This window comes from Zingiber officinale, chromosome 6B, assembly GCF_018446385.1.
Source record: "Zingiber officinale cultivar Zhangliang chromosome 6B, Zo_v1.1, whole genome shotgun sequence".
NCBI classification, from domain to species: domain Eukaryota; kingdom Viridiplantae; phylum Streptophyta; class Magnoliopsida; order Zingiberales; family Zingiberaceae; genus Zingiber; species Zingiber officinale.
Window position 1 is genome coordinate 107,008,490 of NC_055996.1, and position 27,464 is coordinate 107,035,953.

Sequence of the window (27,464 nt, forward strand, 5' to 3'; positions counted from 1 at the left end):
GAGGATTTCTAATTTTGCAAGGAGTTCAAATATGCTCTCCATTGTTATTTTTAGCATTCCTAATGGTGGATCATAGATTTAAAAAACCTAAAACGTATGGGGAATATTTTGTTGATTTTTTCATATTATATTTTAATATCTTTTAGAAGTTAAAATAAATAATAGATAGTATATTTTAACTCCGAAATTGAAATGAGTGCAATTGGAGTTCTTTATGTCCATGAGTGAATTTTAATCGAAACCCACTGATCGACCTATAGACCTCAGATTGCAGCTATTTCAGGTCCTATGGATTTCTAAAATTGAAAGGAGTCCAAATATGTTCTCCATTGTTATTTTTGGCATTCCTAGTGGTGGACCAGAGGTTTTGAAAAACTTAAATTTTTTTTTTTTTTTTTTGTTATTAGGCCTGATATCTCCCATATCAGGTCCACGTTGGCCCTGATATGGGAAGATATCAGGCCCAACGTGGGTATGATATCTCTTCATATCAGGCCTAATAACAAAAAAAAGGAAAAAAAGAAAGAAAGAAAGAGAGATTTAGACCTAGAGAGCTCCGATTGTACCTATTTCAGTTTCTATGGATTTTTAATGTTGCAAGGAGTTCAAATATGCTCTTCATTGTTATTTTTGGCATTCCTAGTGGTGGACCAGAGATTTTGAAAAACCTAAAACGTATGAGAAATGTTTTGCTGATTCTTTCTTATTATATTTTAACATCTTTTAGAAGTTAAAATAAATAATAGATAACATATTTTAACTCCCTGCAACATTAGAATTCCACAGAAACTGAAATGGGTGCAATCGGAGTTTTCTAGGTCCATCAGTGGGTTTTGACCGAAATTCACTGATGGACGTAGAGAGCTCTGATTGCACTCATTTCAGTTCTTGTGGATTTCTAAAATTACAATTGAGTCCAAATATGCTCTTTATATTATTGTCGGCATTTCTAGTGGTGGATCAGAGGTTTTGAAAAACCTAAATCTCTCTTTCTTTCTTTCTTTATTTTTTATTTTTATTTTTTTGTTATTAGGCTTGATATCTCCCATATCAGGTCCACGTTGGACCTTATATGGGGAGATATCAGGCCCATATTGGGCTTGATATGAAGAGATATCAAGCCCAACGTGGGCTGATATCTTTTCATATCAGGCCTAATAACAAACAAAAAAAAAAAAGAGAGAGATTTAGACCTAGAGAGCTCCGATTGTACCCATTTTAGTTTTTGTGGATTTCTAATGTTGCAAGGAGTTCAAATATGCTCTCCATTGTTATTTTGGCATTCCTAGTGGTGGACCAGAGGTTTTGAAAAACTTAAAATGTATAGGGATTGTTTTTCTATTCTTTCTTATTATATTTTAACATCTTTTAGAAGTTGAAATAAATAATAGATATCATATTTTAACTCCTTGCAATATTAGAAATCCACATAAATTGAAATTGGTGCAATCGGAGATCTCTAGGTCCATCAGTGAGTTTTGACCGAAATCCACTAATGGACGTAGAGAGCTCTGATTGCACTCATTTCAGTTCTTGTGAATTTCTAAAATTGTAATTGAGTCCAAATATGCTCTTTATATTTTTTTCGTCATTCCTAGTGGTGTACCAGAGGTTTTGAAAAACTTAAATCTCTCTTTCTTTCTTTCTTTATTTCCTTTATTTTTTTTTGTTATTAGGCTTGATATATGCCACATCAGGCCCACATTGGGCCTTATATGGGAAGATATCATGCCTAATAACAAAAAAAGAAAAACAAAAAGACAGAAAGAGAGATTTTAGTTTTTCAAAACCTCTGGTAGGAATGCCAAAAATAATAATGGAGAGTATATTTGGACTTCTTGTAATTTTAGAAATCCATAGGAACTGAAATGAGTATAATCGGAGCTCTCTAGGTCCATCAGTGAGTTTCAGTCAAAACTCATTGATCGACTTAGAGACCTCAGATTGTAATCATTTCAGGTCCTGTAAATTTCTAAAATTACAAGGAGTCTAAATATGCTCTCCATTATTATTTTCGACATTTCTAGTAGTAGACCATAGGTGTTGAAAAATCTAATTTTTTTTTCCTGTTGTTAGGCCTGATATCTCTTCATATCATGCCCACATTGGGCATGATATGAAGAGATATCAGGCCCAACGTGGGTTTGATCTCTTATAACATGTTTGAGAAAAAAATTGAAAAAAAAAAAGAAAAACAAAGAGAAGCTAAAAAAGAAGAATGAAAAAGAAAATACGTTGCATGCATAGTAGAAAAGAGAAGAGAGAGAAATGACAATGAAAAGAAAAAAAAATTAGTTAAATTTTTGAGGAGAATAGAATAGGAAGATCATTGTAAAAATGATGCGTCATTTGATAAATGCTAAAGCAGTATGTATTTTTTGGTAAATTCAAAATCTAAGTACATATTTTTGGTAAATTGCCGTTCTTTTTTGCTTGGTAGATGATTAGGATTGGAGTCCCAACTTATTACACGATCTAATCTAAAAAATTAAAATGCAGTAGTTTTTACTTTATAAAGCCTTGTAGTTTGGTGGATTGTTCCCTTATGAAACTCTTTTTTTATCCGTATTTTAGTCTAATTTTCATTTGAAATTTGGTTGCGTTGAGCTTCGATTTTTTTTGATTCATGAATTAGTTTATACAGTTGCGTTCTTCTGATCTTTATTCTCGTGTTCAAGAATTTTGAATTGAGAAGTTGTGCAAGTTATAAGTAGTTTTGTAGAACGTAGACAGTGAGTTTAATAAGCTATGTTAGACGCCACTTGGTAAATAGACAATGACATGAAAGGAAATTTAAAAGTTTTTTTTTCTAATTTTATGTGGTATAATTCGATGTCTCGGGAAGGTTATATTGTTTGTTTGATTTGTTCTAATTCGGGTTGAATTGGATTAGCATATAAAATACTTTATTTTAATATTCGAAATAGGTATTTACTAAAGAAACAGGTTAAATTTGTTTTTGTTTTTGTGTGGTACTGGCACACATGCCGACGGAGGAAATACTATTTTGTTATCATAAAAAAAATTGATTTTTTTGCTGCAATTTGATTTATTATTAATCAAATAAAATTAAAATGAAATATTAATATAAATGTGCTCAGCTTCAAATAAACTTAAACAAGATAAAAAATTTATTTAATTTTTTTTTTAAAATTTAAATGTCGCCTCTCGGAGGAATTTTCCTTGCCCAGTGTAGCAAGGCTACAAGCCTACAAGAAGTTTAAAACGTTAAATAGGGAGGTCAAATGAGTTCACTCAGAAGTCAGGCCTGCTCAAGTTGATTTTCCAGGTCCACTCTTTCGTGTATCTCCTGCGAATTGAAGCCTCTTCCTGCAACTCCTTTCCGATTCCATGGCGAAAAGAGCCGTGCGATACGCTGTGGTGAGCTCCTCTCCTCCCCTCTCCTCTCTTCACCTGTCTTCCGCAATCCCACTTCAATAAGTTGTTCATTATGAATCTGTGTTGTGCTCAGATCGATGCGTTCACTAGTGCGCCGTTCAAGGGGAATCCGGCGGCCGTGTGCCTCCTCGACACTCCGGAGGACGCGGCGGCGGGAGACGAGTGGATGCAGTCGGTAGCCGGAGAGTTCAACATTTCCGAGACCGCTTTCCTCTCTCGCGCCGTCGATGTGGAGTCTGATTGCCCGACCAACGGCGCTTGCGGTCCCCGATTCCATCTCCGATGGTTCACTCCCGTCGCGGAGGTTAGGTTTCCGTTTTCTACTTTTTTTTTTTCCTTCTTTCTCTGCGAGTCAGCATCGGAGGCGTGGGCCACCCTTGTCGTGCCTGCTTCCAATCAAAAGATTGATAGATGGTATAGAAGGTGTTGTAGATCTGATGATTGTGGTTGGTAGTGGCTTATTTTATAGTGGTGCAATAGCTATGTACGGATACCAGGTCAACAAAAGAGATGGATATTACGAAAGCGTGGGACCGAGTGATGTTGAATCTCTTACCAATTTTATTCGTATGTGGTCATATTGGGCGGCTGTAATAAGCCAAAAACAATTGGCACCAAGCGAAAGAGCTGACTATGTGATGTTGAAGCTACCGTTGTGCCTGGATGTCATCAATTAAGGATAGTTATGGGCTAATGACTTGGACTTTGGGACTTGAGATGCCAAACATTAAGTAGGATAGATTATGACACCTTAGTTTAGTCTAGTGACGGATCCAGAAATTCAAGTATGGAGGGGTGATTTTTACGTGAAACAAGGGACGATATCCTCTATCTTTACCGGTGAAATCTCATAATGCGACCGCCGATGCCGCCCCCCCACTGGATCCGCCCCTGGTTTAGTCTCATATGGTGAATTGTGGAGTAATTAATAAAGTTTTCTAAGCTTTGATAAGTGAGCTATTATTAACTTGAAGTTGATCATTTTAGCATAGTGGTTGGGCTCTACAAGTTAATGAGATTGGAAGTTAGAGAAAAGAATGATTGAAAGGGTAGGAAAATGATGATCGGTGTAAGAGGGAGGGAGGGAGGGGAAGCCTCTATGTGGACCCCTAATTGTTAGACAAGGATCAAAGAGATGAGCCTAAAGCTTAGCTGCCATAATAGAGTTTGCATAATGGTGATAGAAGCTAGCAAAATACAAAATTTCATGTGCAACGATTACAAATGTAGGATATTGTCACAGAAGGTATTACAAGGAAGTAGAGGCAAATCGTGCAAGTTGACGAATATAGTTGATCCTGTCTGAAAGCTAGGGACGTGACTCTACTGTTGACCAAATGAAGACTCGGCGCCGTCTTACAATACAGAGAGCGTTAGTGCCAAGCTAGGGAAGGGTTCCCAATGTTGACCCTATGACGCTCAAGTCAGTGATTGGTTTGTGGAGAGGAAATAGTGAAGACGAACAGCAACAAATGAGCGTATAAAATTATGGAGCATCGCATACCTTCACCAGTAAATGGAGACCCCTTTTTATAGTGTCACTGTTATATTTACGCACACATCTCAAAGCATTTGCATGCTTCCCAAGACGTTCCTAAGAAAGGACATGCCGTAAAGTGCTTATGACACATTTTCTTAAACAAGCATGCAAATCTATGTGATTTGATAGGTTGGAAGCTTCTAAAGTACAATTTACCTCCGGGATATTCTCTAACACAAACTTCCAAAACGGGAACATGGGACCCGCGTTAGGCCGACCGACCATCACTCAGGGAGACCACCGACTTGGCCCTATGGGTCGCCGCCGATGACCCGATCTTCACTCGGCCCTTGGCCGTAAAGGAATAGTGCGTTCGATCGGCTTACATCCCCGATTGTTTGAGGTCGTCGGCTGAGTTACTCAATGCTCCGCAATGAGGCTAACCCGGGTTGAGTCACAAAGTCCGGCCGAGCGGGAGGCCCGGTCAGGCATTCGTGTCCGACCGAGTACGTGGCTAGCTCGGGTACACTGCTTCAATCACTTCTTGACTTTGAATTCTACACCAGCCGATCTTCCCTATTTTGACCTGTCTTTTTGGGGTCCACTTTTATCATCGTATCACAAGCTTCCCTTCAAGTCTAGTCGAAGGAGGCTGTAAGTCCGACTGATTGGACCTTTAGTATTATAGGCACTTCTCCTTTCTGATCGGACGTTTTGCTTTCTTGGTTGCCGCTCGGCTTAAGCAACCACTGCCTTCCTCTAATGTTTCTCCACGAATTCTTTACTCCTCGATCGGGGGCTTTGTGGTATGACGCCGCTCGGCTTGAATGCCAACAACCCATAGTTGTTTGTCATTTTCTGTCTCAACTTTTTCCCGAGCGGCCTCCAATTTTGCATGGTGCTTTTCTTATCACGGTTGACATCATCTTAATTTCTTGAAAATCGATCAAATCCTTTGCCATTAATGCAAAGCATGCCGAGCATGCTTTTTCATCATGCACCTGTTGATAATCTCCATTCCTCATAATTGTATTCTGTGATTGACCGCCACATGTCACATTCTCGTGCCGCCGAATGTTTGATGTGGCAGGTGACTGTTAGGATTTGATGTGACAGTTACCTTTTCGAATTTGATGGCCTAAATTAAGTCTTATTTTTCTAAACTCTTATCGGACGACTCCGAACAGCTGACGATAAGCTTTTTAGAGCCTTTGTTTTTATTTACACTTGTCTTTGTTTCAGCCTTCGTCTTCCTCATTTGCGCCTTTTTCTTTTTCACTCCCTATTCGCTGCCGCCTGTGATCCCTGTTCTAGTAAGTTTCATCCTTCTTCTCTCGATTTTTGATCTTCATCTTCTCCTCATGGCTCGTTCACCTTCTCCTCCTCCTGCTGTCCCCGGTCTGTGGTATATTTCCACTTCGTCTGATTTCAATGGTGACGAAATGGATCAAATAAAACTTACCACATTCATCATTAAATTGCTATCCCTTTCTACTATGATCGTTCCTACACGCCCCCTGATGACTCTCTTACTTTTTTCAAGGACCAGCTTTATGCCGACCTTCGTTTCCCGATGCACTCATTTTTTTATGAAGTTTGCCAATACTTTTACATCACTCTGCAGCAACTTGTGCCTAACTCTTTTAGGCTGCTCTGTGGGGTTGTAGTGTTGTTTCGTTTGTATAGAATCCCTCTGCGCCCACACATTTTTCATTACTTCTATTATCCTAAGCAATCTGAGGCGAACTTCTTCCTTTTCCAAATCCGGGTGGGCGCTGTATACTTGGACAAAATGCCGCCATCCAATAAAGGCGGGAAGTCTCATTACTTTTATGCTCAATTTCTCGATCGGGCAACTTTCTCGACCGGCTGGCAAATGGAGTTGCCCAACCCTCCCGAGCTGGGCAAATGTAGGTGGGAGCTGACCTACCTTCAAACTGCTGCGCAGCTGACAAGCTTAAAATATTACATCGACAGGCTGCTGATAGAGGGCGTTTTGTACATGTTCGGGCTAAGTCTCATTCGTGCACGGCTGCCCGACCCTTTTGGTGCGTAATTTTTCCTTCTATCGTTTTTGGATCTAACTGATTTTTTTCTTTTTTTTTTTACAACTAAAGTAATGTTGAAGGCTCTGCACAGCGAATCCACGGGGTTAGCTGATGAAGAGGTCGAGGCCAGGGGAGCTGCTAAATTGGAGAGCCACGGGCTCTTGCCGGTCGGAACCTCTGAAGGGCCGACCGGCGATGAAGAAGCTAGTCAGGTAGCGGAGAGTGACGCTGCCGCTAACATTGAAGAGCTACCTCCCGAGCGTCCTTCATTGATGCCCATAGCAGTTCCTTCAGAGTCCACGACATCCATCGAGTCGTTACTCCGGCCCTAGCATCACAAAAGGCTTCAAACGGAAACTTCTACCTGATCAGCGATCTCCGCTCAGCCGAGCTTTGCCGCTGCATCTACCGTTTGACCACCTCCGAGTGGGGGGAAAGTTCTACCTTAGCTGTTCCCAAGAGAGTAGGTGGTTGATCCCCCCCCCCCCCCCCCCCCTCCTCATCTGATCGAACACCTTCCTTATCCGAGCTACCAACCGATGTTATCGCTGCTCGACTTATAGCTTATCTGATGCCTCCTCTGGTTGACCCAATGGCTCCATTCTCCACCATTCGTTCAACATCTATGTCCAAATCCAAAAGCAAGGCCAGCTCAAAACCAATTATCTCCAGTCCGCACAAACATATCACGACCATCCTCAGACTGTCCACCGATGAGTGGCCTTATCCCGACTTGAACAAGCCACGCGCCACCAAGCATAAAATTATGATTCAGGGTCCCTTGGCCTAGACTTGGGCAGAAGCCAGAGCCAGAGCGGCGACCATTCCACCCAAGGAGTTGATCAATCATTTCAGCCAAAATTCCACGGAGGTGAGTTTGTTTAATATTTAAAATAATTGTATTTCCCGATCAACTTTACTTAACCTTTTTTTTCTTTCTTTTAACAATTCCGTGTGGAGGACCTGACTATGTCCAAAGGTTGGTCCAACTAAACCACAAATTTAAACAAGTGCCCCAGTCGGAGGAGCCGACACCTCCAAGTCTTGGTTAAACTACTAACTGCTGAGGTGACCCAACTGAAGGAGGACTTGGAAACACAGTCCGAGCAACTTCTGTGGTCCGAGCGGGCATTGACGGTGGAGAAGGACAAAAAAACACGACCAAGCAGTCGAGCTCGAGAAGTTGAGAAACATGCCCACAATTCTGATTCAAAGATCAACTCAGTGAACATCAGGAAGCTGAGGGCCATTGAAGACTTGGACATTAAGAATAAGGAGGCTTGGGCCATGGCCAAAAAGCTTGAAGAGGCGGAAGCCGCTCTCCTCACTGAGCAAGTTGGCCAGACGGCTGAACAAGCAAGCTATGAGCTGCAACTCGAGGATCATCGACGAATGATTGTCGAGCAGAACACCGAGTTGCGAGCCTTAAAGGCCGAGCTTGAGGCTTCCAAGGACAGTCTAGCTAAGTTCAAGGAGGAAGAGCCCAATCGGTTGGAAGTTTACAGGATAAAGTATCTCTGCTTGAGAGATTTCAACCCGCTGCTGATCAATCGGACTATTAAACTGTTTGGGTATGATATTGAAGGGACCCTAAAATAGCTAAAGGTGGGTGGTTATCTCTCTGCCGAGGTTCCTTCGACATTCATCAAAAGGTAGAAAATCTAGGAGGTGATCCTGGGCGATGTCATCGCCGACTTGGCGTAGTATTTTTCTCAAGTTTATTAGTGGTTTTCTGTAAAAGTTTAAAGAACTTTTCACACTCTACGCTATGTACATTTGCTCTGTGCCTTGGAATTTTCATCTTTCGCATGCTTTAGCCTTTAGTTGTACTTCTTTCGTCTTTTAGACTTTGCGCTCCCGAGGTTTAGGGAGAGTTCCACCACTTAACGTTGAAATTAAGCTTGCTTGTAACTTAGCCGCTCGGCTTGATAGCTCGAGACCCCAGCCGAGTGGCTCGAGAATCTAGATACTTGGTCGTGAGAGCATGCTTACTTATCGGCCGAACGATGCGAAAGCCTGGATACTTAAGCATGAGAACCTGTTTACTTATAACTTCGCCGAATGACACAAGAGTCTGGATACTTAGACGTGAGAAGCATGTTCACTTATAATTCGGCCAAGTAGCGCGAGAGTATAAGACTTAGTCGTGAGAGCATTCTCACTTATAACTCGGCCGAGCGACGTGAGAGTCTGGATTTTATCGTGAGAGAATGCTCACTTATAACTTGGTCGAATCACGTGAGAGTCTGGGACTTGGTCATGAGAGCAAACTCACTTATAACTCAGTCGAATAGCGAGAGAGTCTGGAACTTGGTGTGAGAGCATGCTTAATTATAACTCGACCGAGCGACGTGAGAGTTGGGACTTTGTCGTAAGAGGATGCTCACTTATAACTTGGTCGAACAGCGCGAGAGGATGCTCACTTATAACTTGGTCGAACGGCGCGAGAGTTTGGGACTTGGTTGTGGGAGCACGCTTACTTATAACTCAGCCAAACAGTGCAAGAGTTTGGGACTTGGTCGTGAGAGTGAGCTCACTTATAACTTGGCCGAACCGCGCGAGAGTCTGTGACTTGGCATGAGAGCATGCTCACTTATAACTCGGCTGAACGACGCGAGAGTCTAGGACTAGGCGTGATAGCATGCTCACTTATAACTCGACCTAGCGACGCGAGAGTCTGTGACTTGGTTGTGAGAGTAAGTTCACTTATAACTCGACCGAACGGTATGAGAGTTTGAGACTTGGTCGTGAGAGCAAGCTCACTTATAACTCAGTCGAACGACATGAGAGTCTAGGACTTGGCGTGAGAGCATGCTCACTTATAACTTGGCCGAGCGACACGAGAGTCTGGGACTTGGTTGTGAGAGCAAGCTCACTTATAACTCGGTCGAACGATGCGAGAGTCTAGGACTTGGTTATGAGAGCAAGCTCACTTATAACTCGGCCGAACAACGCGAGAGTCTGGGACTTGACGTGAGAGCATGCCCACTTATAACTTGGCCGAGCGGCGTGAGAGTTTAGATTTGGTCATGAGAGCAAGCTCACTTATAACTTGACTGAACAATGCGAGAGTTTGAGACTTGGTCGTGAGAGCAAACTCACTTATAACTTGGTCGAATGACGCGAGAGTTTGGGACTTGGCGTGAGAGCATGCTCACTTATAAATAGGTTGAGCAACACGAGAGTCTTGGACTTAGTCATGAGAGCAAACTCTCTTATAACTCGGCCGAACGACGTGAGAGTTTGGGACTTGGTGTGAGAGCATGCTCACTTAAAACTCGGCCTAGCGGCACGAAAGTCTGGGACTTGGTTGTAAGAGCATGTTCACTTATAACTAGGTCGAGCAACACGAGAATCTGGGACTTGGCCGTGAGAGCATGCTCACTTATAACTTGGTCGAACGGTGCGAGAGTCTAGGACTTGGCATGAGAGTATGCTCACTTATATCTCGGTCGAGCGGCACGAGAGTCTAAGACTTGGCATGAGAGCATGCTCACTTTTAACTGGATAGAATGACACGAGAGTCTGAGACTTGTTCGTGAGAGCAAACTCACTTATAACTTGGCTGAGCAGCACGAGAGTCCGAGACTTGGTTGTGAGAGCAAATTCAGTTATAACTCAGCCAAACGACACGAGAGTCTGGGACTTGAGTGAGAGCATGCTCACTTATAACTCGGCCGAATAACACAAGAGTCTAGATACTTAATTATTTTTCGCTTAAACTTTGCTGCATTCATAGGACAATACTTTTTACAATTTACATAAATTTAGCACAAACTTACTACTTAGCCCGATAGGGCTGCAGATGATTTACGCTCCATGGTTGATCCAGGTTTTTTCCATAGTCGTCTTACAGGTAATAAGATCCCGAGTTGATCTTTTGTATCACTCTATACGATTTGCACCATGTGAGCTCCAACTTGCTAACATTGCCAATCGGTTTAATTCTCTTCTATACTAAGTCGTCGACTTAGAAAGATCTCGGAATAACTCTTCTATTGTATTTCTGCTTCATTCTTTGCCTGTATGCCATTAGTCGAACAGTTGCTTTATCTCTGATTTTCTCTATTAAGTCCAACTCTATAAGGTATTGATCGGAGTTTTCTTAGTCATATAGCTGTCTCCAATCGGATTCAATGCCTATTTCTATTGGTACTACTGCTTCTCCTCCATACCCCAAATGGAATAGGGTTATATAGGTGGCTTCTCGGTGCGTGGTGCGGTATGCCCATAGTACATTCGGGAGCTCATCGACCCAGTTTCCTCCAAGGTGGTCGAGCCGGGTTCTAAGTCCTCTGATAATTTCTTTGTTGGTGACCTCCGCATGACCGTTGCTATGGGGATAAGCTATGGAATTGAAGGCCTGCAGAATACTATAACTTACACACTACTCTTTAATCATTCTTCCTCGAAATTGCCTTCTATTATCAGAAACGAGTTTGTGAGGAACACTGAACCGACACACAATATTCTGCTATAAAACTTGATAATCATTTGCTCTGTTATCTTAGTGAGTGGCTTGGCTTCCACCCACTTCGAGAAGCAATCCATGACTATGAGAAGAAATTTCTTTTGATCGATCGACATGGGAAAAGATCCAACAATATCCATGTCCCACTGGTCGAATGGGCACGAGACAATTGTTGTCTTCAATTCTTCAGTAGCTCGGTGCGGTATGTTTTGATGTCTCTGACATTATAGACAGGTGGGCACTGTCCGAGTTACTCTAATTGATGTCTTCAATTTTAAAAGAATTTTTAAAAGATTTTAAAAATATTTTTAAAAGATTTTAAAAATATTTTTAAAAGATTTTTTAAGATGATTTTTAAAATAATTTTTTTAAAAAATTTTAAACTGATTTTGAAAAGAAGGTAGATTCAATTAGGATTAAGTTGAATTTGAATTGTCCTAATTATCTCACTTAGTCTAAGTTTTTAGATAAGGGGATCTTATGATTTTTTGTGATGAGTTAAGTTGAATTTCAAACCTTAGTTTTAATTTGTGTTAGATTCAAGTTTAGGTTTGAGTCCAACAAACAAGCATTCTTTAGAGAAACGTATAGGTTGTGGTGAGTTACTTGGATATCATTAGAGTAACCACGTGCTTCGAAAATTTTCAAATAGTCCTGCTTACAAAACTTTCTACAAAATTTTGATGTAACCAGATAGGATTAGTATGAGGTTGCTTCAGTTAGTTCCATTAAGCCAAATGTACCAGGTTGAAGTCATATCTTCGTAAACATGCATAGACAGAGCTTTCCTAACTTACTATCATTCCAAATTTTTCTAGTACTGTTTGTGAAGTTAAATTTTATCTCTAATTATTTTAGTTCTAATTACCCTTAATGGGTAAGGTTTATGCTTTTGAGGTGCCAATTAATTTGAAGCCTCCCTTGAATCATAGAACTTTTATTTTATTTAATTAAGCTTAATTAAATTTTAGTTAAAATTTAATTAATATTTAATTAATTGTATTTTAAGTTTTAATTTTGAATTAATTAACTTAGTTAAATTATTCTTCTTTAAAGAAGGGTACTTAAAGATTTAAATTTTCTGGTAATTTTAAATTTATTAAATTATTTGAATTATCTTTCTTGAAAGATTTATTTTTTATGTTTAATTTTTTATTAATTGTTAATTTTGAATTTGTTAGTTTTGATTTTATTAAAGTGTTTATTTTTATCCTTATATTTTTTTGTTGTCTTTTAAGTTTATATTATTAGTTGAATTTATTAGATTAATTTTATCTACATTATTATTTTTTAATTTAGAATTTGTTAAATTATTCTTGTCTTGGATAAAATTTCTTAGCTTGATATTATCTAGATTATCAAATACATTATTAAGAATTTTATTAATTTTATCCATATTAACTTTGTCATTTTTAAGATCTTCATTAATTACTTTATTTTAATTCAGATTTTTTGAATTAATTAAATTTTCTGAATTAATTGAGTGTGAATTTTTATTAAGTTTGGAATAATCAGAATTATTCAAACTTTTCAATTCTAATTTATCATGCAAAATATTATGTAATTTGTTGTCCAAATTATTCTCTAATGAATCATTCATAGGTGCATTTACATAATAAAATGTACTTACGGAAATCGCAACTCTTCAATTTTGTCTTGTTCCTCCAGCTTCAACAGTTCCTCGTGAAGATTGGCCAGGCAGGACCAAAACTCGTGGCCATCTTTGAATTCTTCAATTCTGTATACAATTTTGTTAGGCAATAATTCTAAAATAAAATTTATTACCTTTTGGTTTGTTTCTAAATTTTGGATAGATTTTTTCAATGCTATTTCGCAGTCGAAGTCACCCATTATGATGAAGCATTCCATGCTTCCATATTCTAAAGTAATCAGTTTTGTATGGTGGAGGTTTGTGAACGCTTCGTCCTTCGCCTTGAGCTATTGATGTGATAAGATCTTGCAAGACAGATATAGATAAGAAGCAATTTTCAAGACTTTGTCTTGGGATAAGTAATGTGGGAGGAGAAAGAAAATAAGGGTATTTAACCAATTTAGAGGAAAAATAATAAAATAATAATAAAATAGTAATAAAAAATATTATGATAAATTTTGTCAAATGGGATATTTTATCAATTCTGACTAATGGTGAAAAAATAAGAATGAAAAAAAGAGGAACTTTCTGCTCAATTGGTGGTTTCACCAATTCAGAACGACCTGACTCTGATACCACTTATTGATCAAAATAGGATCGTTCTTCAGGTAATGAAATGAAAACCCGAGTCGATGCTCAGAGAATTTATTTCCCTCTGAAGGATATTTTACAAACTTCTTACTTAGGAATGAGAATCTTGGTGTTGCTCAAGGCTTGTTCAAACCTCTATCGTTCGATGAGTTTTATAAGCAAGAGGAGGTTGAATCAATTATTGAGGCGGCTACACTTCTTTGCCCCATCGTCCCTCAGATAAGGATTCCCTCTGTCTGCGAATAAAACTTTACAACACACCCTTATCACCTAGCTATCTTTACGACTATTACTTTATTAAAGGATCGGCTCCCCGAGGCTCAAATCCTTTAGTGCGTTAGGTATACTTTGGCTTTTTCGGGAAGAAAGGTCCCACCACAGCTTCACGGGGTACCCTTCTTATCTCTTGTCCAATCTGCTGGATGCGCTGGACATCATTCCAAAGGTCCTTTCGGCTTTCTCGTACTGTATCAAGATTCCTCTTCCAATAGCTTTATTGCCCACCGTCCACGTGTTGACGACGATTGAAATCATGCTCCTTCATTTGCTGGATGAGTTCCAGCTCACGTAGCTTTTCTAGCACGTTAATGATGGCTTCATCTTCAATTTTTGCCATTCGGTGCCGTTTGTTGTGTTCCTCCTTTAGTAATATTTTTGGCAACATGGCATGAATCAGGTCTTCGTATTCAGCCAGTAAAGGAAACCTTGTAGAAGTAGATGCTTCTTCTGCAGCGTCTGTGAGAACTGCAACAACCTCCCGCCCTTCTACTAAACCTTGATAAAGTATCTCCAAGAACATTAAGTTTACCATCAATATGTTCGAAATTTACCTTCACACCTGTTCCGGTTATATAATCAGTGAAGGCTATCCATCTAACTTTGGAGGGCTTGTTTCTTGTGGACTTATTATGGAAGCTTATAATTGCTTGACAGTCCGTCCTCATCGTGATTTCCCTCTTGTCAAGGAAATGAATCTTCAAGTCACTCATAGTTTCCATTGCTGCAAAGATTTCAGCATCAATTACTAACTTTACCACTGGGAATTTCCCATGTGCGTAGGCGCAAACTTTCTCCATGCTCCGTGGATCATACTTACTGGGTTTCCACTTACATACACCTACCCGACCCATCATTGATCCGTCAGTTTCAAGAATAATATAAGCTCCTTCTGGAGGTATTTCCAAGTCAGGCAGTTTATTGACTTGGTCTTTAATTTGCCTAACTAGAGCCCAGTCTGAGCTCTTCATTCTTTTGTCGCCGTGGGGGGATGTTTTCTCATATAAGGGACCTAACTTAGAACTCAGGTTAGGTATATATGTTCTTGCGTAATTTAAAATACCTAACCATGACCGAAGTCCCTTCTTGTCCTTCAGTTATTCTTCTTTGAATTCTGAGATCTTCTTGATGATGTGGGGTTGAAGTTTCAACTTTCCTTTTCCGATTTCAGCTCCTAAAAACTCAATTCTTGGTACAACGATCATTTGGTAGGGGATAGTACCATACCATGTTTTTTCACAAATTCCCAGCATAATTTCCAAATGTTTGCTATGCACCTTTTCTGTGTTGGAAAATACAAGTATATCATCAATATATACAGCAATAAAATCTTTTGTACCTTTGAAGCATTAATCCATCTTTCGCTGAAATATGGCGAGAGCATTTTTCAAGCCGAATGACATTACTAGCCATTCATATAAACCTGATGACCAAATAAAAGCTATCCATTCTACTGAAGCAGGGTCTATAGTGATCTGATCAAAACCAAATTTCAGATCAAACTTAGAATAAATTTTTGAATTTCCAACTTTCTTTACAATGGTATTGATGCCTGGGAGGCTATACTGGTCCTTGTAGGTATTATCATTCAATGTCTTGTAGTTGAAGACCATCCGTTCTTTGCCTTTGATTTCCTTTCCAATTTCCGAATTAATGCCGGTTCCTGACTGGACAATCATCGCCATAGTATGGTGTCTACTTTTGCTTGGTTGGATTACCTTCAGCTTTAATAGTGCATCCACATGTTTTTCAAACGCCTTCTTTAATATGGGGGTAACATTTAAGAGAGGCTTATCCTGTATTGTGATGTCAGGATATATAATATCTATTTTGCATAGAATACCATTCTTTGCCCAGTGCTGTAGGGGATTTTTCCCTATATAACCTTGCTCTTTTAACCTGTTCAACAATGAACCATGTTTTGCAAGGATGTTTTGATTGGAAGTTGCGCCGGCGAAGAATACCTCTTCCTGAATCTGTATATACTCCATTTCATCCATCCCCAGTTCTGCAATAGCAGGGGCTGCAATTTGGTTGGATGCAATTGTTGTAATATTTTTATAAAAAGTAACATTGTTACCTTCTATGCGAACTCCTCCCTGCATGCTACGGATAAAATTACATCCATGCACCATCTGGATGCCTTCTCCTAGAGTCATATCAAAGCAGTATGTGAATGGAATTCTGAATTTATTTTCTCCAATTATCATTTGTCCTCCTTTCAGCTTCCAATTGGCTGATTGTTTTGAGTTGACTCCATTAATCACCACTCTATATGAATTTTCTTCTAAGGCTTGGGCAGGAATACTTCTTTTATCAATACAGCATGATGTAGCTCCTGTATCAAGTATAGCATTTACACTGAATTGAGCTACGGATGGTATTTCGAAGCTTACCACCATATTGTAGAGCTTGTTTACTGCTCTCTTTTTTGGTGATATTGTCCCTCAGTAGCTTTGGAAATTACATATTCTTCTAGGAATGTAACTTGCTCTTTTCCTTTCTCCTGGTCTCTTAATGTTAACTGCTGCAAGTCTTTTGTTAATATCTGTGATAATTCCTCTTCTTCTTCCGAATATCTTTTAGTGAGCTTTTCTACTTCCGCTTGTAATCTCCGATTTTCTGTCGGTAGGTAGTCAATATACTGTAATAATTCTGGGATTAAATTCTTCTCATCATATGGCACGGGTAGTGGGGGTGCTATAGTTATTTCAACTCCCAAATAATAATTTGCACATAATGAACAAGTCGTTAGTAGACATTTAGACTACGTTTGGTAGGGTGTAATCTGCCTTGTAATATAATCAAGATTACATTACAAGATTGGTTATTTTGTTTGTTTTTAACTTTAAACCTGTAATGTAATGTAATCTCTATTACAAAAGGTAGTGAAGTTTTGTAATTTGGATTACAAAAAAAATACTATGTAATCCGATTATATTACGAGGTCACTGTTTAATCAAAATTTGAATGTCGAATATACCCCTAGTCAGCCATCGGTCGCCGACTGCCCGTTGGCTGCCGCCCGCCCACCGCCCGCCGCCGGTCATCGGTCGCCGGCCGTTGTCGCCGCCGCCGGCCGGCAGTCGCTGCCGGTCGCTGGTCGCCGTCTGTCGTCAGCCACCGCCGTCTGTCGTCGCCGATCGCCGTCCGCCGACGGCCGCAAGCTCCGACAAAGGTGCAGCGGCCGTCGATAGAAGTCGCAGGATATTTTTGTCATTTTATGATAATAGGAATTACATTCCTTATAAAAAATAATGGATACCAAACAAAAGTATATAATCACTCTTGTAATCAAAGATTACATACATTATATTACCAAACGTAGTAATGTAATCAAGATTACATTACATCACATTACAAATTTGATTACATTACAAGTTCTATTACATTACACCCAACCAAACGTAGCCTTAGTCCAATGTACCCTTGACCTTTTGCTTGTATGAATTCCACAGCATTTGCATTTGACTAGTGTGGTGCTTATCTCCTGGTTAATTTCCCACTCATGCTGACAAAAATATTGTTCTTATGGAATATCAACTTGCACTTGCCAGCCTTGTTCTTTACCAATTAAGACGAACAAATTTTCTGGCAGAATACTTGTAGCTGTATTGCAATACCGCTCAATTTCATATTCGCCTTCAGAGATGCTACAGATAGCATCACTATCACTTTCATCTGGATCTATTGAAACCACATCATAGTCTTCTGGTAATTCTAGCTCTTTTAACATGGCTACTTTTTCTTTGTTTCCAAATTTATTTTTGCATTCCCTAGCGAAATGACCTTCTTCGCCACATATATAGCACTTACATTTCTTCACTCTGCCTTTATCATTCTGGTATTTCTTCTTAATTACTCGTACGTGAGATTTGTGTGGCTTGCCTTTATAAGTCTTTGCTTCCTCAATCCATACCTTTTGTTACTTTGGTAATATCCTGGGACTGGTATTTGTGCGCAAAATTGCAAGTCCTTCAGACTTCTTTGTAGAATTGCTTGTTTGCACATTTCTGTTAATTCTTGGTAGGCATGGTGAATTCTTGGTAAGACGCCAATTGTATTACCTCTGAATTTTTCTTGGAACCTTTTCTCCATATAGTTCTCAATTAGAGGTGGCATCTTTCTGTAGAACTTGCTTGATAATTCTTCATTAATAAATATCCTTCCTGTTCTTGCTGCAAGATCTTTATATTGATTCATATAAGAAATTAAATCCTTAGTACTGGTACATACCAATCTTTCTAAGTCGAGGTAGGCTTGATTTTGTTCAGCAGTTGAGCCTGTTGTTGGATCTTCTAGGGTAATGATTCTTCTGATCTGGGACAAAACATTCTGTGTCTCATCCGCTGTATTTATCATTTTATCATATTGATCAGGATACATCATCCTCCATTGGATGAATGTCTTCTTTTCAATATCTCCCAGCAAATTTTCAATATACTGGACTTTTGTACGCTTATCAGCCCAAATCTTTGAGTCAACCACATTAGTGGTTATAGATTCTCATCTGGAAATAACATCATTATAAAGTCCAATATTATCAGGAAGAACAAGTAACGCACCAGTCTGTTGTTGGGCCGATGGTAGAGTCCATGGCTCACTGAATTCTCTTTTTATCCTCCCAAATTTTGCCTTAATGAACCCGGGGTTTTGGTAAGGATTGTTACTCACTGGCTGCTCAGTGGCTGGTGCATATTGCGGAGGTCCCATCATTGTATCTTCTGGGGGGTTATAGGTAGATGATGCAAATATTCCTGGGTTATAAGAAGTTTGTGCCAACGATGACGCAAATACTTGTACAACTTCCTTTCTGAGAGGATAATCCATTTCCTCATGGCACCGAATGGAAAAAATTGAAGATGAAGCCATCATTAACGTGCTAGAAAAGCTACGTGAGCTGGAACTCATCCAGCAAATGAAGGAGTATGATTTCAATCGTCGTCAACACGTGGACGGTGGGCAACAAAGCTACCGGAAGAGGAATCTTGATACAGTACGAGAAAGCCGAAAGGACCTTTGGAATGATGTCCAACACATCCAGCAGATTGGACAAGAGATAAGAAGGGTACCCCCGTGAAGCTGTGGTGGGACCTTTCTTCCCCAAAAAGCTAAATTATACTTAACGCACTAAAGGATTTTAGCCTCGGGGAGCCGATCCTTTAATAAAGTAATAGCTGTAAAGATAGCTAGGTGATAAGGGTGTGTTGTAAAGTTTTATTCGTAGACAGAGGGAATCCTTATATGAGGGACGATGGGGCAAAGAAGTGTACCCGCCTCAATAATTGATTCAATCTCCTCTTGCCTATAAAACTCATCGAACGATAGAGGTTTGAGCAAGCCTTGAGCAACACCAAGACTCTCATTCCTAAGTAAGAAGTTTGTAAGATATCCTTCAGAGGGATATAAATTCTCTGAGCATCGACTCGGGTTTTCATTTCATTACCTGAAGGACGATCCTATTTTGCTGGATCGAGACGCACGTGAGAGGAGTGAATCACGTGATTTTAAAATTCTGACTTTTTCGGTTTTGAAAACAAAGTGCACAGCAGAAAATTAAACACGAAAAATAGAGATTCAGTCGGTTTTATTTGGTTCGGAACCTTCGGCGACTCCTACTCCAAGACCCAAATGCCGCAGACTTATCAATAGGTAATCCACTAAAGATCTCTTCCGGAATCGCTGGAAGAAGGGATCGACTACAATAGAAAGAATAGGAAATGTATAACAAGTTACACTTTCCTTTATGCAAATTTAAGTACAAAAATCAAACTCCGTTACCCAACATTCTCCGTAGACAGTCGACTCGAGCTCGGTGTTGGACGGCTCCTCAATAGTAATCGAGTGTAGTAGAGTAGCAACATGAAGTTGAAGCAGTCAGAACATTAAACGGACGCGTAGAAGCTTCTAATTGAAGTGTATATTAGTTTTCCTCAAGCCTTGGTCGAGACACTCTTTTAAAGAGGATTGAAGGCGCCTTCTATAACACCGAAGGCGTCTTCGATAGGCAAAAACTTATCCCACAAAGCCCGTCATCGCCGAGGTCTTCTGAGTTTTCTGACTGAAGGCGCCTTCCAAGCTCCCTAAAGCGCCTTCCATGAGCAGTACTCAAGGTACCTTCCGTCGTCTTGAAGGCGCCTCGGGTATTGTTCACCCGAAGCATTTTGTACTCCTTTTGCCTTGCAAAATGCGTTAGTCCAATAAAAATATTTAATCTGTAAAACAAAGTTAGCATAATAAACATAGTATTAAATAGTAATTAGATACTGTCTTCCCGATACCAGGATCTAGTCAAGGTCTCAATTTAGATCTTCGAAATAGACCTAAATTTGACCGACGCCTACTGTCTCCTCAACCGGGACGCGCCCTCGTTGAGTCACTCTCCTCTAGTGACTTACCTTCACTTACCAAGCATCGAGTTACCTCCTTGACATCCAATCTGACCTATCAAGTCTTCTTGTCAGAATTATACATTCGAACTTCGCCAATTGGGAATCGAACATCCTGACCTCCTGCCGGAATCACAGATCCGAACTTTAACCCATCAAGAATCGAATATCCTGATCTCTTGCCATAATCCCACATCTGGACTTCACCAATTGGAAATTACACATCTCGACTGGACTTCCTACCTAGTGTCTGGTTCTCTTGACTCGTCAAGTCAGTTAACCCTGCACACTCGGTAATAAGTTTAGATCACAAACAAATCTAACTTTAATCCACTTGTCATTCATCAGAACTCAGATTTAATCATTATTGTCAATTGCACGAACAGCAAGCTCCGAGAGGTTTAGACTAACCCATACGCCCACTTCTCTAGACAAGTATAGTGGCATTCAACATCTTTCAATAAATGGCATAAAAAGTACACTGGTTGTTGTTCATTGTCATCCTGTCGCACCAATGTCGATCCGACATCCCGCTCGGTGGAAGACAAGTAGATCCAGAGCAACTCGTCGGACTTCGCGAGTACAGGTAAAGAAGAGAGATAGCTTTTGGTTTCCTCTAATGCCTTGTTGCACTTGGCGTCCCATTGAAATTTGGTGGCTCGGCATAGAATCTTGAAGAGCGACAGGTTCCGATTGGATGATTTTGAGATAAATCTCGATAGAGCTGTAATTCGCCTGGTTAGACGTTGAGCTTCCTTCAAGTTGTGTGGCGGGAGCATGTCTTAGAATGCTTTCACCTTGTGGGGGTTAGCTTCAATCCGCCGCTCGGTCACTATGTAGCCGAGGAAGTGCTCGCTTCTTGCCCCAAATAAGCATTTGTTGGGGTTGAGCTTGACTGCATACTTCCTCAAGGTTCGACACGTCTTTACGATATCTGCATATAGATCAATAGCTCGGAGGAATTTTATCAGTATATCGTCAACATATGCCTCCATATTTTTACCGATCTGCCTCTAAAATACTTTGTTCATAAGTCTCTGGTAGGTTGCTCTTGCGTTCTTCAGTTCGAATGACATAACGTTGTAACAGTAGGTTCCATCGACCATGATGAAACTGACCTTCTCTTAACCTGATAGTATTCTTGATATGCATCCAGCATGCATATCAATTCGCAGCCCGCCATAGAATCCACCATTTGATTTATGCGTGGCAGGAGGTAGTAATCCTTCGGGCATGCTTTATTTAAATCTCTAAAGTTTACGCAGACCCGTCACTTGTTCCCCGACTTAGATACTAATACCACATTTGCAAGCCAACTTGGGAATTGCACTTATCTGATGTGTCCAGCTTCAAGCAGCTTTTCAACTTCCGCTTGGATGATCTGATTCTGCTCTACCCCAAAATCTCTTTTCTTTTGTTTGACTAGCCAAGAGTCCAATCGGACATGCAACTCATGCTGCATCACAGTTGGAGAAATACCTGGAAACTCGTGTGTTGCCCAGGCAAACACATCATGGTTGTGTTTCAAGCAAGCGACTAGCTCGACTTCTTCTCAGGGCTCAGATCGGCGGCGATGAAGGTAGTGACTTCCGATCAGCTAGGATGAATTTGTACTTCTTCCTTTTCTTCGTAGACCAAAGTCGGTAGAGCCTCTTGAATTACGTTTACCTCCAACTGTTGAGCTTTCTGGGCGGCCCGTGACTCAGCTCTTACAATTTCCACATAACATTTGCATGCTACTAGCTGGTTGCCCCTAACTTCGCCGATCGAGTCATCTACCGAAAACTTGATCTTCTCGCAGAAGGTGGAGACAACGACTCGAAACTCATTCAGCGTCGGTCGGTCAAGTATCACATTATATGACGAGGGGGCGTGCACTACAATGAAATTCGTCGGGCGGGTCCTCATGAGTAGCTCCTTTCCAAGAGATGTGGCTAGACAAATTTGGCCGATCGGCAATACTTCATTATCTATGAACTCATACAATGGAGTCGTCATAGGCTGGAGTTCACTTTTTCTATCTAAAGCTGATCAAACATCTTCTTGAATATGATGTTAACCAAGCTGCCTGTGTCAACAAAAGTATGGTGAATGTTATAGTTGACAATCACTGCCTTAATAATTAAGGCGTCGTCATGAGGGATTTTCACTCCAAATTTTGAGGACCAAAATTAATTTCTGGTCCTTGTGCATTCTCCTTGTTGCACCCTACCGCATGGATCTCCAATCTCTGTGCGTGTGATTTCCTAGCACGGTTGGGCCACCTGTTATCATGTCGATGTCTCCCCGGACGACATTATCGTGATTTTCTTCCTACCCGTCCGACCGACATGCTGGCGGCTCGATCGATGCTCGAGCGGGCCTTTGATTCTCTTTGTTGGGACTGTTGCTGGTTCCGCTCGGCTGGTATGTTGCCTTGACCTTGGGGCCCGCCCGGTTGGCGATGACGTTGGCAGGTTGGAGAGGGATATCGTCGGCGGAATCCTTGAAGGGGCAAGGTCCTGGATTAAAGTGGTAGCAGTCCTTCGTATTATGAGTCACCGAGCAATGGTAAGAGCAGAACATTGGAGGTTCACTTTCGGGGCTTGGGGAATCTTATCCGCTCAGCTTCCATATGCTGGACTGCTTGCGGTTAAAACTCCTGATGTTGTTATTGAGGGCCCGCTTGGGGCCCTTTTGAGGGCACATTACTGTTGACCGATCGAATCTCATGAATAGCAGCAAGCTCGGGGATCACTTCTTTCTTCCGAGTTAACTTGGTTTCCTCAACATTGATGTATTTTGTAGCCCGTCGGAGCAGATAATCGAAATCTCTTGGAGGCTTTCGAAAGAAATAATTATCTGTAAGTCCTTGTGAAAAAGCACTTATCAAAATTTCCTGAGTGGCTGATAGGACGCCCATGGCCACTTGATTGAATCTGTTGATGTAGGTCCGTAGTGTCTCATTGGCTCCTGCTTGAGCGAGAACAAATTCAGAGTCATTTTCTGATAGCGACGACTGCTAGCGAAGTATTGGAGGAAAGCCGCTCGAAAATCCTTGAAGCTACAGAAGGATCCGGTTGGTAGTCATTTGAACCATCTCCGCGCCGAATCAGACAAGGTAATGAGAAACACTCTATATTTAACTCTATCGGTGTACTGGTGGAGTGTCGCTATATATAAAACTTGAGTAAATGATCCTCAGGATCAGTCAATCCTCTATATTCTTCGATCAACAAAGGTCGAAAATGAGTTGACAGCTGGTCATCAAGGATTTCTTGGAAAAACTGCATGCTTACCTGCTCGGGAGAATCGTCGGTTCGGGGTGCTTTGCCCTTACGAATATCCCGGGCGAGCGCGTTCTCGAAGGACGATCCTTGTGTCCCTTCCACCCAGACATGCTCTTCTGAAGGCATTTTGAATAATGCTCTGTGGTATGAGATCAGTGCATTGGGCATTGGTAGCAAGTCAGTCGACGCGATGGGTGCTTGATGGAAAGCTCCCGTCGACTGTGGTTTGGTTGACGCCCGATGGGACCCTCCACTCGGGTCCCATGTCCAACTTGTTGGCCAGTCACAAATATGGCCAGGTCGTTTAGCGTTTGACACTCTACAGTCGCTTGCTGTTGTTGAACCATTTTTGCAGCCCAAGCATTTATCAACATCCCCAGTTCTTCTTGGGTTAATGTCACGGTGGTGAGCCATCCACGGTGAGCTGGGGGCGTGGCTCTGCTGTTGACCAAATGAAGACTTTGCACTATCCTATAATATAGAGAGCGTTAGTGTTGGGCCAAGGAAGGGGTCCCGGCGTTGGCCCTTCGACACTCAAATCTGTGATGGGTTTATAGAGAGGAAATAGTGAAGACGAACAACAGCAAATGAGCGTGTAAAATTATGGAGCATCATATACCTTCACCAGTGAATGGAGACTCCCTTTTATAATGTCACTGTTGCATTTATGCCTTGCCTTCTCAGTCACCGTGATTTACCTCCTCTGTGTTGGTCCGGAGCGGGCTGGAGGGGACGCTGGGGGCGAGCGTATTCGCCTTTTACCACTATTGCATTTACGCACTCCCTGCAATCTGTGTAAACTCACCCCACCTACCACATGCCTTCTTAGTCACCGTGTTGGTCTTGGGGCGGGCTAGCAGGGGCACAGGGGCGAGTGTATTCGCCTTTTGTCACATTGTTGCATTTACGCACATATCTCAAAGCATTTGCACACTTCCCAAAGCGTTCCTAAGAAAGTACAGGTCGTAATGTGTTTCTGACATCTTTCCTTAAACAATCACACAAATCTCTGTGATTTGACAGACTGGAAGTTTTTAAAGTACGATTTACCTACGGGATATTCTGTGTCCCTGATGACACAAACTTCCAAAAGAGTAAAGATATGGCGGGAATGGGATCTGTTTTAGGTCGACCGACCGTCACTCAGGGAGACCACTGACTCTGCCCTATAGGTCACCGCTGATGACCCGGTCTTCACTCAACCCCTTTCTTGGCCATAAAGGAATAGTGTGTCCGATTGGCTTACATCCCTGATCGGCTGAGGCCGTCGGTCGGGTTACTCAACGCTCCACAATGAGGCTGGCATGTCTGACCCGAGTTGAGTCACAAAGTCCGGCCAAGCGAGAGGCCTGGTCGGACATTCGCGTCTGATTGACTACGTGGCCAGCTTGGGCATGCTGCTTCAATCACTTCTTGACTATGACCTCCACGACAACCGATCTTCCCTATTTTGACCTATCTTTTTGGGATCCACCTTTGTCGCCGTATCAATAGTGTTAATCCTTTTTTCCTTTAACAGACTCTTAAGGTCATTGTTGATTGTTGTTTGATCAATTGGTCCATTTTAATCTTCAAAAGTGAACTGTCTCTGTTTCAAAATGATATAGAAGTTGTTATTATGTAAAAGGAAAAAACAAAAAAAGAAACAGTATGTGGTTCTAAATTTTTTGCTCGTTTTCCATTTTTATTAAATAGTTGTGTTTCACTCGATGTAGTCTCTTATGTTATTGTTCAAATGCACTCGTACCAATGTTTTTTATTCTTAGACTAGAGGCTAAGCTTTAAAAGTGTTCTTTTCATCCTTTTTTTTTTTGGCACGTTTTTAGAAAATTTTGGTCATATTTTGAATTTTGATGCTAGTTAATCACCAAGAGAGACCATAAATTGCCTATCTTGATGGACTTATTTGCAGCATCGACTTCCTTAATCTTCTAATTGCAGGTAGAACTTTGTGGCCATGCAACTTTAGCAGCTGCGCATTTTCTCTGGTCACATGGTCTAGTTAATAGTGAAGTAATTTATTTTTCAACCAAATCTGGAACACTGACAGCCAAGCGAGTTGTTTCCTCCAATATTTTCGATGCAATAGATGTTTCCTCAACCAAAGCTCAAAAGTTCTTCATTGAGTTGGATTTTCCAGTGCTTCCGGTAGCAGAATGTGATGCTCTTGAGACACTATCGATTCCTGTTACTTTGAATGGTGCTTCCATCATCAATGTTCAGAAATTTGGAGCTGATGAACAGCTCATGGTACTCATCTTTTCTTATCTCGTGAAAACATTTTTAAAAATATCATTCATTCTAAGAATATGCAAAGTATGCTTTGAAATACTTTAACTGCTTTTCTTCATGCTGTATTCAACTTATTGCCACCTGAACAATAGCATGATTCTGGAAATGTATGTTAACAATGAACTGTTCTCAGGTCGAGCTTTCTTCTGCAAAGGATATTCTCAATCTACAACCAAATTTTGAAGAGATTCAAAAGTGTGCTGGAGGTGCTCTTGTCGTAACCACATCTGCTCCTGCCAATTCTGAATTTGACTTCTTTACTCGTTATTTCTGCCCGAAGTTTGGAATTAATGAGGTATTCTATACGCCACTTTTAATAGTCTTCTTATAAACCATTTCAGAGATTAGCCAACTACATATCAATAATACATGATTAGCTTGCATGTGTATATATGTATATATCAATTCTATTTCTGAGATACCTGCAATTGGGTGGTCGGGGCATCCGGAAGTGATCCGGGCACTCAGAAGTGAATGCACTTAGGGGCATCCAGTCCACTCAGTCGCGGACGCGCGTCGTGGATGGCGAGTCAAACTTATTTAATAAATTTGAAAATTCAAGTTTGCTCCCTTTTTTTCTCCCCAAGGAAATAGAAACTAAAGAAAAATATTTCTTTTTCCTATAATTTTCTTATCCTTTTTTTTTCACTAGTTCTTTGTTTCTCTCGTGTGAAATTGGGCCATAATACAAAACCCAGATCAGTTGCACTATGGTCTCTGATTTCTTTCGAGTAATCCATGATACTTTAGGGAAAATCTCTAGGTATATCTTTCCTTTTACATGTACAAGATCTATCACAGGATCCTGTTTGTGGAAGTGTGCATTGTGCTTTGACACCCTACTGGAGTAAAAAACTGGGGAAGAACAGCCTCGTCGCATACATGGTACCAATCTCTTTATTAAACCAAAAATATTTGTAGCATTTTATTTTATCCATCTATCTATTACTTACAAATTATTTTCTCTTCTTTTCGATGTAGGCTTCTCCAAGAAGTGGGAGACTCGACCTTGAGCTGATCGTCGAGACTCAAAGAGTACTCATTCGAGGAGAAGCTGTGACTGTGATGACCGGAACTTTGTTAGTCTAATACTATAGTTGTTAAAGGCTAATCCAAGCTATTTGGATCTAGACTAGCTGAATAAATCATTTCACGTAAACATATTTTATCATCGTGAAAATCATTATTTATCTAAACCAAATGTAAGAATTCAAATGAAGTATGTATTTCCCTTCTGTTGCAAGTCACGCCAGAGGTGTCAGGCCGGTAACCCTCGATTTTCAATCTCCATTCCATCTCATCCAGCATTTTGTCTCGTCTTTATTTATTTTTTTTTTTTCAATTTGAGAATGACTTATCATCTTGTCCGAAAGCGTAGCGTGGGAGATGACGAACTGATTAGTGATTGTGTGACTAGGAGAAGACTCTGGACGGAAAAAAAGTAATGCTAAGTGATCTTGGAGCTAAGAGTTATGAATCTGTGTATATCATAGATAGATCCATGGAAGTGTTAGAGCGATAATCAAAGAAGGGGTCTTTGGCGTAAACACTCCAATATTCAAGTTAGAATAATAGTCAAGCGAAATGGAGAAGACAAT

General features: G+C 40.6%; 1 protein-coding gene across 1 annotated transcript; it reads left to right on the plus strand.

The window, feature by feature from the left end:
* The first annotated feature begins 3,205 nt into the window (after nt 1-3,205).
* LOC121988752 (uncharacterized isomerase BH0283-like) lies at nt 3,206-27,150 on the plus strand. The gene is made up of 6 exons (XM_042542355.1): nt 3,206-3,381; nt 3,473-3,703; nt 25,516-25,824; nt 26,000-26,161; nt 26,668-26,751; nt 26,848-27,150. Exons 1-6 carry the CDS (start codon nt 3,352-3,354, stop codon nt 26,953-26,955), a joined length of 924 nt encoding a protein of 307 aa, XP_042398289.1. The 5' UTR covers nt 3,206-3,351; the 3' UTR covers nt 26,956-27,150.
* The last annotated feature ends 314 nt before the right edge of the window (nt 27,151-27,464 follow it).

Excerpts from the sequence above, each read along its gene's own strand:
- LOC121988752 (XM_042542355.1), top strand. The coding sequence starts at position 3,352 with ATGGCGAAAAGAGCCGTGCGATACGCTGTG. Across the intron at positions 3,704-25,515 it reads GGTTCACTCCCGTCGCGGAG|GTAGAACTTTGTGGCCATGC; the intron begins GTTAGGTTTCCG and ends TTCTAATTGCAG. Across the intron at positions 26,752-26,847 it reads ACAGCCTCGTCGCATACATG|GCTTCTCCAAGAAGTGGGAG; the intron begins GTACCAATCTCT and ends TTTTCGATGTAG.